Below are 12,231 nucleotides of genomic sequence, written 5' to 3'. Positions count from 1 at the left end.
GTACCTGGAGGCCATAATGGACCGGGACCTCTGAGCCACATCTTCAGGAATGTAGCAGATAACTGACCTGAGGAACAAATGATTATTCATTATTGAATGATTATTCAATGAATGGTTATGAATATAACCTCTTTGATGGAGAACACAATATGCTAATCAATGGTAATCACACCTTCAGTGGCGCCTTCCACGTCCACCTGAACCATTCTCCAATCACATCATCTGTACAGGGGAATGTTTGTATGCCAAAATGTACTCAAGGCTGTACATTCAGGATATTCCTTATCCTTCAACATTCTTATTCTTATTCACTCAATGTTAACCAATGTGAACGTGTATAATACATGTGATCTCATAGCTCGCCAAGCCATAGTCAACAAAGTGCAGAGAGTGTGCTTGATGTCATACTAGCCTGCCCCCCCCCCCCCCCCCCCCGATTATGTACTTCCGCTCATTTACATTTCTCTTCATACACCACAGTGTGAAGCATTTGCACATAGTATTGGCCTTTCACAAAGCAGTGTCCCCCCCCCCACTCCTGCTGTGGCATAAACCAGATCAAAGCAGCGTAAGTAAGTAATGAGTGCACTGAAAGACATGATGGATACCTCTCATTTGGTCTTTTATAGATCCTCCCTTCCTTCCTCGATCCTCGTCCTGATCATTCATAAAGAATGATGGGGCGGCAACAATGGGATAGTCTCTATCCAGTTAGTTAGTTATAGATCAGTGGGAACGAGCCTGGAGGATCGAGCATCGAGGAGAGATGTTGAGAGGCACCCTATGAGAATATCAGCAGGTTGATACTAAAACGTCCGCGTTTGCCTCGGCAAGGGACTGCAAGCCACATCCATGTAGTAGTGAGTCATCAGTAAGTCACAAGCAGAGTGACACATAGTGTGCAGTGACTTGTATAAATCAGCAGGTTGAGGCCCTCATGTCCACATTGGCAATGAGCCAAGTGGGAAGAGTTCTTGCTCACATCTGCTTTACACTTGCAATGAGCAGTACTAACTGACACAAAGCAGACGTGTGGGGAGTATATTCATCACCAGGTGAGATCATCAGTGAAGAGCACTGGCATGGTATATAAGATCATCTCTCAATGCATGTCAAACCAGCTATTAGGCTAACTGAAATAAAACCATGCCAATTTAGTCAACTTTATGTGTATGTAGAGGGTATTTAAACGTATGAGCACAACTGTATGAGCATACACAATATTGCTACAAAACTCTGTTGCTACTCTGTTTCAGAATAAAATGCTAGGCCTACTTCAGTGAATTAGAAAGGATATTTTAACTGACCATAATTACTCTGCAGTGTAAACGCATGAAGTATGACTACTTAAGTAGCCCACAACTCCTCTTACTGTATGTCTGCACTCCTTAAAGCCTGTGAGAACATTCATGAGTCCAGTGGTTACAGCCTATTTACCCCCAGTAAAACATTATTTATAGCATCATATATTACTCAATCCCAGCTGAAACCAACATGATATGTTGACACACTCAAGGCAGACAGGAAACAGCCAGTGTTAGCGGAGTCCTATGCTGCACTCTTACGCATTCATTTCCAGTAGGCTATGGAATTCAATGTCAACAATCCCTCTACCTAAAATCACTGTTAAAACTTGTGATTAATACACGTCGCGTTTCTGTTGCTTCGAGAGAAATCCCGAGAGAAGACTGACTCATTGGTCTGACATTAAGCTGATCAGAACAGTGGCTATGAGACCAAATCCCACAACAGGACTGTCACATGACTACGCTCACCATGAGTTTATTTCCGTGTTCACTTGGGACTGTATGAAACTGTGAGGGGTGCCCGTCTAGTCAGCGCAGTTGGATGGAACACCGTGCCAAGCTGGGGTGGGGGGTAAATTCGGAATAGGGAGACGACCACAATATACAGCAGGGGCGCACACTCTAGCGGGACCATGCTCACACGAGTGAAATCGGCTGTTACCAATATAATGGGAGGCATCATGGCTGGTGGTACCAACGGCGATCATCTGGGCATCTCCGATTTACCGCTGAAATTCCCCTACATGAGACCAGAGTTTTTGGGTCTGTCACCTGACGAGATTGAGTGCTCCGCGGATCACATAGCGCGACCGATCCTCATCTTGAAAGAGACGAACAGATTGCCGTGGTCTACGGGATATGCAGAGTAAGTGCTGCGTCCATCTTAAAGTAATAGGCTACAGAATCTGTAGCTTGTTTTCAGCTGTCTTATTAGCATGGTATGCTGACACTTGAATGACAATGACAATGCCTTTGTGTCAACGTATTGCCTTGTAGTCTATTACGCACACGTCCGACACCATAAATACACAATTTAGGTCTCATGACGCGTCCTGTTATAGGCTATGCAATAACAACTGCACAGGGCAAGCTTGCATTAAAATAGCCTGAACGTGCCTTTAGATTTTAGTACACTGTCGTTTTGATAGCCCTGTACTACTCTACCTGGTTACCATAGTTTCATCCAATCACAGCAACCTAACCTACTTGCAGAAGACCGTTTTGCAGATGATGGGTAGCCCAAGTAGAACAATGCAAAGCTCGGAGGGAAAGATAGTAGGATGTTTATCAGTCATTGATTTTTCGGCAAGTGAAACTCGCTTGAGAAAAACATTGTTAGTTTTATCCGCGCAGTCCACCTATGAAATCCAGTCCTACTCGCGCAATAACGCGCAATTGTGTACTGATGTGTACAGTAAGTAGGCTATTCTTTAGAGTCCATCTGTTTGTGTCTGTCCTATACTGTAGGTTAAAAGGCAGTGATAGGCTAAAACAAAGTTACTTCCAAAGTGTAAGAATCCAGAGGTATAAGAAATGTTAATTTTCCATACCATTAGTAGGCTAGCACATGTTACACTTTCATGAATACAGTAGCCTAATACATCACCGTCATAGACTAGGGAAAGTGATTTTTCACTCACTTTCCAGTCCTGGTTTTTCAGTGGATGGTGTTTAGTGGTCATGCGGACATGTTCATGCAGCTGTATCAAGAAAGACTTTTCTCATGCAGCCATGGCAGTGAACTGACCTAAAACAGCTGAACTGTGGGTACAAAGCACATTCAGTCCCCAGATAGTCAGATAAAATGTCAACATTGGCATCAGCACATGGCAGCATAGTGCTTCAGCCCTTTACTATCTGCCCAATAGCGCTGGCTGTGGTTTCTCCACATTGAACACACTTCTTGTTGAAATGAAAGCGATTCCGGTCCGTGGGAATCTGCACCTTGTGCTTTGTGGAGTGTGCCAGGCCTTGGTGGCTTTAAGCAGTGTTGTCATTTTGTCAACAGCTGGCTGTCCAGCTGGTGGGCTTGAAAAACACCCCTCTGAGTCACTGGCCAGCAGAGGCACAGGGATTAACCACAGCTTCTTCTTCCTGCAGGAAGAGAACAGAACCATGATAAGGAATTGCTTTTTGTCATCAGCCATGCTTGCTTTCCTACACACACACACACACACACACTCACGCTCACACACACACTCACGCTCACACACACACTCACGCTCACACACACACACACTCACACACGCTCACACACACACACACACACACACACACACACACACACACACACACATACACACACACACACATACACACACACACACAAACACTTACACATGCAGACACACACACACACACACACACACACACACACACAAACACACACATGCTTCTGCCGTCTTCAGTAACGTTAGGTCATGTTGACAAACAGCATGTAAATGACAACATAGTGTGTGTGGACATATTAGATGTAAATGGTCCATTATGATGTTCTTGCATTACATTGGCAGTTCAGTACTTCTGCATTGCCTGAGGGACTAATAGATAAATCCATAAATCTATGTCAATAAAAGGCTTTGTGTGTACAATAGAAGTGCCCCTTTCTTATCACAAAGCAGACACAGCAGAACTTTGAACTTTGAACCGGAAAAAAGCGATTCTCTAGTACAGTAAGATACCTTTGCACTGTACGACTATGGGGGTTAATACTGTATATGTAATCATCTTAGAAAATTGTCAACATCAGTCATAGAAAGCTCTCTGGTTACAGTAAGGGTCTGAAGTCTCTACCTTTGCTGATTGTCCAAGATTTTTTATAATCTCCTAAAATATCCACCATTCTTTTGCTGAGTTAAGCAAGTTGGGTGCAATAATATATCAGAGCGTCTTCAAAGAATCACTGCAAAATACAGACACAGACACAGAAAATGCACACAAATGCAATGTATTTGTTTGTCTGCTATTATGAGAAATGTCACTCAGCCTGATTGACATGTAGTGATTAATGGAATCGTTTATTCACTTTGGCATGTGCTGTTTTTGCCCAAGTGAAGCACAGCCCAAGGCCGCACTCAGAAACAGTGGTTGTATGGTCCAGCACAGTGTGAAACCTCAACAGATATTAACAGATGCCCAAAGTCATATCCACTCCCAAACACAGAGCCTTTCAGTGAATTCATTTGGTAAATACCCAAAACACATCATCCATGCCAAATGCCTTGATGTGTGTGTTGACCCAGGGTAATTTGTTTATCATCCCAGACGGGTATTCCGCAGGTGAAAGGGGGTCTTTCTGCCAGTGCCTGTGGTTGAGCCGGATTTTGTTTGCTCTATTTCATCTGCCAGTGAAGTAATGAGTTGGCTTCGATCACAGCGTAGAAGATACAAGGCTCTTTCAATACCAACAGCCGGACATGCCTTTGGCAGCGGCTACCAGGGCGCTGAGTAGTGTTACTTTTTAGAATTATGTCCGGCATTGGCCTTCACAGTGCTCCTCCATGCTACTTTACTGTTGGACGTGGTGTGTATTAGTTTAGTTTCTCACTTGTTTGAATTTACTTTCAGTTCTGCCTTAGTCTGGGTTTCACGTTGATTCCAGTGTACTGTGTGTTACTGCACCTATGGAATAACTTGTGGAGAGCAACTGGGCATATGATCATATCTCAGCATATGACGGCTCTTCGACCTCTTTCCCCATATAGGCTACACTCCCAGTTAGCCTGCCTCCACGAGAAATAATCGGCATTTAGCTGTGCCATCCGAGGACATCAGTTTGACATATCAGACCAAGACAAATGAAGGATTACAGTCAAAGTTTTTCCAACGCCTGTGCTCCCAAGGGTGTTGTCCGCTCCTCTCACTTGAGGCACGTAACATGTGTACACTGCAAAGGTTGGGAATGGCTGTCTGCAGTCTCTGTAATCTCTACTCTCAAGAGTGGTGATAGGCCTGTGTACAGGGGGAACAGTACAGGCATTCTGTCTGGCTTTCACTTCCTCTCGGTTGACCAGGAGCAGAAGTGTTTTGTTGTTTTCTCCTAACAGTCAGATAGTTGAATCTTTTGTGGTTGCCTAGTTACTTGTTAGTGTGGAGTACTCCGTAAACATCCAGGGTATACAGTAAGTAAATGTGAATGAGCTTGAAATAGGTTTAGCTCACAAGAGCACACCTAGGAAATATAGAAAATAGTTTATTTAACCTAATAAAACCACAGTGACTTGATGGATGAGTTGTTGTTGCCAGTATTGCTACTGTGAGATTGTAACAAATCTAGCCTGGAAATACCATATGAACCACAGGTCGGTCTCACCAACAGGCCATTGAAGCCCATTTCCAATGTCCCTAAAATATGGGCATGCAAGTACAATCGCTAATCCGGCATGGACCTTTATTTCTTTGGTGTTGAGTAAACTTTTGCAATTAATTTACAAGATGCCCTTCTGAAACTATTTGGTAAGAGTTTAATGCACCAATTGAAGTTTAATCTCACGCCTTGACTTGGCTGGAAGTAGTAAGTCAAGGAACCTTGTCCAGACCCACAATCAATTCCAATTGAGAAGGTCTGTGTACTAACCAGGCTATAACTAATCATGTTTTCAAACATAACTTTCCTTCATGATCTTTACTTTCTCTGGGCATTTGATAGTTGTCCAGCGTTGATTATAGTGCCACACTATTAAGTGCACTGAGAGATGAGTGATTCTGTCAGTGCATTCTGTGTCACACAGCCTGAAGCAGGATGATGTGACATTAATGGCATCCTATGACCTGTATTGTCCAGTCCCGCTCTGATATTTGATTGACATCTCTGTGTTGTGACCCGTGTAAGGACAAAAGTCACATCGACTTCAGTGTCAACAAGTCCAGGACCGTGGCTCTGTGGTCTTTCAAACGTTAGTAGCCAGTCGCTCTCTTGAGAAATCGTATTACCCAATGCACAAGTCTTTCTTATTAGGTGAAGTTGTGTAGGTAGGAGAGTAGAATAAACCTCACTGTCACATTATCAGGCATGGCATCATCATAGCCTCCTAACCATTTTTTCATATTAGTCTCAGCGTTTTGCACACAATTGATGGAATGAGGTTAAGTGTATCAGGGCATGAAGTCGAGGACTCTATCTGACCATGGGCTGCGATATAGGCCCCATATCATCATCACACACCAGGGAGAGCCATGTCTGTGCTGAGAGAAAATAAACATCCCCAATGCGGTTTGACAATGCCCTCTCTCTCTCTCTCTCCATGCTGAGTGTGCAGTGTATCCGGCGCTTAGTATCTGTAAGCATGGCATTGTCTCTCGCTCTCTCTCCCCTGTGTCTCTGTCTCCCACCTTAGTTTTCATTGGTTGTCGACCTATGACTCTGTCTCTGGGCGAAAGAGAAAGCAGCAGGTATCTGGGTTCAGTAGTAAGCCAGGACACTTGACGGAACACAAATCTCCACCACAAATCTCCCCCCCCCCCCCCCCCCCACACACACACACACACAAAGAACGCTAGGACCAACAGATCAATTAAAGGTAACCATGGAGACCAGTGCTGCTCTTCGTTTCATGACCAGCATTAATTAGATGAAAGACTAAATTGCCTTCATCCTGTTTGCTATGACTAATTAGAAGCCCTGGGCAGCCACCCATAGAGAAGGCAGCCAATTATCCCTTGGTGAGCCTCACCCTCTTCCTGGATATGCGCTACATAGAAAGATGAGGGTTCTGAGCACGGTCAGTCCCTGCTTCCTCATCAATGGAGTATCTGAAATGTAAATGTAAAGCTTGTGTCTATTTGAGGGCATTTAAGAAAGGAATTTGAAACGACATGAAAGCGAGTTGGTTAATTCTTGAATACATGCATTGTATTCATTTTTGTTTACGTGTATTAAAGGAACACGCTGACATTTTGGGAAATTAGCTTATTAGTACTGCTACTTGAGCGGAGTGATTTGCACGTAGCACCTGAAAAGCTCTGGTTTTACTTCTGCAAATCCCAAATAGCAGTGCTTCGCCAGAACGAGAATATAGTTCCAAGTATGTATATTATAAAATAGCTGTCTCATTTTACATTGGTATTTGTACACACTGTAATTAATTACATTAGTCACAACATGTCAATAGGAAAATGTTGTAGTTCTTTTGTCACTTTGGGGACCTATAGGCTAGTTGGTTTTGACCATCTCAATGAACTATGCTAAGCTAGGCTGGTGCTAGGCTCAGCGTCAGGCTGAGTTACTGCATGCTCAGAGATGAGAAGGGTATCTATCATCTTGTCTTACTCTGGGAGAGACAGCAAATAAGCTAATCCCACAAAATGTTGCCATGTTCCTTTAATTGAAGCACACCTCTGTTCATTATTATTACTTGAAAAAATATCCTCAATATACAGTATGCAGTATAGAGTATACCGTAGTGACACACCAAGGGTCTGCCTAATGAGATTGGAATGAGGTTGCCATGAATGTCGCCACACCACCCACAGGACAGTGGGGCTGGTCCTGCCTTACTGGACCCCGGTTTCATGGGCATGCATGGTCAGACACAGCCATGGTAGTGGCCAATTGAATCAGCCCACTGTTAAAAATATGATCATACTTTATGTAGCATGTTTATAATCCCCAATGATTGCCTTAATTGCACTTAAAAATGTATGAGGTGTAGGGCATTATCCTGAGTGCTGTCTGTTAGTGATTTGTTAGCATCGTGAACTGAAGGAGTGGGCTGACTGGTGAGTGTGTGCTGTGGTTGCTCAGGGTGATCAATGCAGGCAAGAGTGCTCTGAACGAGGACCAGGCCTGCTGTGAAGTGGTGGCCCTGAAGAGGAGGCCAGCCCCCTCCACGCCCAGCCACACTCCCACCACCCAGAGGCGCTCGTCCCTGCCCAATGGCGAGGGCCTGGGACTCCGAGAGAGCACCGTAAGTACCGCTCCTCGACCCCCTCTCCACACACACACACACACACACACACACACACACACACACACACATACACTTACCCTTTCCCCCATTTGTGTTGTTTTGCTTTGTTTCTCTCACTCCATGAGCTTGTTTGGCATCTGTCAGCTGTCTCAACAACAACCCATTTCAGCACCCCATGGCTATGCTATTCAAAACCAGGTCAACCAGTTTGTGTAGCCTGTCACATTTTTCTGCCATGTCATGCATAGTGCTTTCGACATTTGTCAGATTCAGTTTGCATTTCATATTCCCTTTGTATAACTGTGTCAGGTCATGACATGTAGCTTATACTATTGACAAACATGCCACAGGAGTTGCATTTTAGTGTAACTGTCCATATAGTAGACCATCTGAAATAACGTCTAACTGCTTTATTCTGCCTTATTGCATAGAACCTCTGAGAAGAGAGGATACGCTGTATATATTTTATACAGTGATAGATTATTTACACTTGACAAGGTTTTTACTGTTTTCCAATTTCCCAAAGAAAGTGCTTCTGTAGTACTGGACAAAATGTCCAATTTTCTGTGAGCACTGTGATAGAGGAGTAGAGGAGTAAGTACGAGGTTGTAATGAAGTGTCCATATTCAAGAGGAATAGAGGAATAAGTACGAGGTTGTGATGAAGTGTCCATGTGCCTGCGCCCACACAGGACTCGGAGGGGCTGGTGCTGCACTACTGGGGCCTGTTTGACGGGCATGCGGGCTCGGGCGCGGCGGTGGCGGCCTCCCGCATGCTGCACCACCACATCCTGCAGCACCTGCAAGAGGTGCAGGACATCCTGCGCAACTCCAGCGTGCTGCCCCCCACGTGCTTCGGCGAGGAGCCCAGCCACCACCACCAGCACCACCAGCACCTGTCCCCCGGGGGCACCCACCGGGCCGTCCTCAGGGCCGCCTCGCTCCGCGGGGCCGCAGGAGCCCCCGGCTCCCCCGGCACGCCAGCCCCGCGCTTCTTCACGGAGAAGAAGGTCCAGCACGAGAGCATGGTCATTGGTGCCATAGAAAACGCATTCAAAGACATGGTGAGTGCATATAGGACCTGCTGGCCAGCCTTAGGCCAACCAGTTACCAAAGAGGGCTAAATCAGGCATATAAAGTCTTGTGGTGATTCTTATCAATCTATTCTTTACAACAACAACACGTTACATTTATGTAGCGCTTTACTAGGTACCCAGAGTGCTTCACAGTGAAAGGGTACTACAGTGTCAGTCAGTGCCTCACAATGAAAGAGTCACTCCAACCATCATTAATCACACCTACAGTACCAGGCTGAGGCATGACTGCCATTTTGCACCACATACCACCATTTAAGCTAATACTGACTATCTCTTGATGATGTTATGGTAAATTAGGAAATCTAAAGCTTGGTATTATTAATGGGAATTTTAGTTTAGTAACTCAAATGGTATTAAACTATTCAAATATATAGATTAGTCTTGTCTGATCTGCTCTCTAAGGCGGGAGAGAATGAGAATCATGTATCACTTCATGAGACTTTTTTTGGGGAGGAAGCAATAGAATTCTGCTTCTGCCGGCACTGTTGTCGCAGAACGGTGTGTAAATGACTCGCATAAGTCAGTGATGTGGGCTACGTTTGTGTAATGATCATTACTGAGAGTGCAGAGGCATGGCAATTAAGGTTATGGGGAAGCAGGGGACCTTTGCTACCCTCAGCGTCATTATGAAATCATTTAGCATCATTAAGCACGGCCATCTCAGCTCCAGCCAGACCCCACTCCACATCGGGTTTTTTTTATTTGCGAGATTAAACAGCGCTCGTGACAGGAAAGGGGCTGTGTTTGTTTGGGCACATCATAAGACCCTGTCTCTGACTTGTTTTTTGAAAAGGCCAGCAGATCCTCAGATGCGTGGCCACAGTGAGGCCATTTGCCCCTTACGCCGCCTGGGCTAATCCGTAACATGCCACTGCTCCACTGGGATGGGTAGCATATGGTGCCAGGCCCCTGCTTCAGAGCTAGTGTGCGGGCAGGGCACCATCTGGCTGAGCCGTAAGTGGATGGGACCAGACCAGACCGCCATCACCATCAGGGGACTCTGGACGTTAGCTCCCAGTCAAGGCCACTTTAGTGATGATGGCCTCCGAGAGATTGGTGCCCTATCCCAGACAGGGCCTGTAGTGAGATGGCCAGAATCTAATCTACTGTAACAGTGGTCTGGGTCTAATCTGACAATGAGGCAGCAGTTGCTTTATTAACCAGCGGGGTAGTTGGATCCCTTTTTAACACTGGGGCACTTGAAACCGTATTTAGCAGTGCAACAGAATAGGACCGTATTTAACAGTGGGGCACTTGAAACCGTATTTAGCAGTGCAACAGAATAGGAACCTATTTAACACTGGGGCACTTGGAGTTGTGTGACTTGGCATTCGGAGCTGGGATATACATTTTCTTCCAAATTGTGCCTTCATTTGGTGAAGTTGTTTTTCTGTAACAGTATCTATGGAGCGTGGTGTGCAACTGACGACGCTTAAAGGCATGTTATGACACAGTGTACCACAATATGCAAAATGCCCAGTGTTTGACCAATTAAGCAGTATTGCTGTGTCGGACCACTAGGTGGCAGCATGCTACAACTCATGTCATGCTGCAGACCCATCCTTAGTTCAGCTGTTCTCGGTGTGGCATATGATTCTGCAGCTCTGAACCATTTGTCTGATTGGGGAGATGTGCTGCTTTCGTTCCCTGAACCATCTAGTGCTCTTTATCAAGTACTGACACATACTCATCAGTTGACTCTGCCTGGGTTGCTCAGATAAGATAGCAGAAGTGCGCCATGACATTATGCACTGCATTGTCTTGTCTTGTATGTGCTGTATCTAATCAAAAGCATAACATAGCAAAAATGTAGCTTAGGCATTAGATAAAATAAGGCCTTGCTCTGTGTAAGTGCTATAGTTGTTAAGATTTATGACATTCTACAACATGAAAACAGCTACAGTTTTCTTTTGCGTAAAACCATTAATCATGATGATGATGTGTAGAGGTGGAGTGTCTGGTGGGCAACATGAAAGAGTCGATTTGCCACTCTGTCTCTCCTCGCTGCAGGAGATTTCATGAAATTGGACCTGGTTGCTTCTCACATTCTGCTCCCGTTCCTCCCTCCCTCTCTCCTTCTCTCCCTCCCTCTCTCCTTCTCTCTCTCTCTCTCTCTCTCTTTCTCCCTGCACCTGCACCACAGACAGCATGGAAATCTGAACAGACTCACTCACGAGCCATCTTTTCTACGCTGTGCAGTCACACCTCAGCTTATCCATGCTGTCTCCGTTCTCCTCACCCTTTTGGTGCCCTTGACGTGACTGTCTCCTCCCTCCCTCCCCCTCCCCACACGTCCTCCACCCTCCCACCCACCCACTCTCTCTTCTTCCTCGCTCTGAAGATGGAGCTGCTGTGGCTCTTTGTTCTTGCTACACACCTCTCCGATCACCAGGTGTCTAATCACAAGCGCCACTCTCCTCCCGATGGCAACCGTGGCTGCCGACTGTCAGGAACGGTTCGGCGGGCGCAGACTTTCCGGTTTAAAAAAAAAAAAAACGGGCGTCTCGAAGTTCAGCGGCTATATCTTGTCACTGATGCCTCCGGTCGGTTTGTTGCTGACGTGAATCGGTGCATGCCTGTGGAAGCGACTTGTGTTTTCTTGTCTCTACTTTTTCTGTATTTCCCCCCTTTGCTTTTCATAGAAAAGCTGCCTCAGTCAGATAAAGACAGGCCAAAGCGCAGACATCAAGTGTGTGTGTGTGTGTGTGTGTGTGTGTGTGTGTGTGTGTGTGTGTGTGTGTGTGTGTTTGTGTGTGTGTGTGTGTCCGCCAGGCTTATCACCATCCTTGTTTATGTACACAAGTGGAGACTGGTGAGATTTCAGGCCTTGTCCTTATACTACACAGATTGGAGTGGAAAGCATCCCCCCTCCCTCCACACCTTTCCTCCTGCACCATGGCACAGACACATCCGTGACCGC

General features: G+C 45.6%; 1 protein-coding gene across 1 annotated transcript in view; it reads left to right on the top strand.

The window, feature by feature from the left end:
• The first annotated feature begins 1,803 nt into the window (after positions 1-1,803).
• Positions 1,804-12,231, top strand: part of ppm1h (protein phosphatase, Mg2+/Mn2+ dependent, 1H) — a 37,783-nt gene continuing 27,355 nt past the window's right edge. Inside the window, exons 1-3 of the mRNA XM_062547347.1 lie at positions 1,804-2,172; positions 8,050-8,212; positions 8,907-9,278. Coding sequence (XP_062403331.1) covers positions 1,940-2,172; positions 8,050-8,212; positions 8,907-9,278 — 768 coding nt within the window. The 5' untranslated portion in view covers positions 1,804-1,939. The remainder of the gene's footprint in view (positions 2,173-8,049; positions 8,213-8,906; positions 9,279-12,231) is intronic.

This window comes from Sardina pilchardus, chromosome 10, assembly GCF_963854185.1.
Source record: "Sardina pilchardus chromosome 10, fSarPil1.1, whole genome shotgun sequence".
NCBI classification, from domain to species: Eukaryota; Metazoa; Chordata; class Actinopteri; order Clupeiformes; family Clupeidae; genus Sardina; species Sardina pilchardus.
Note: the sequence above shows the minus strand (reverse complement) of the source record. Positions and strands in the feature narration are given on the sequence as shown.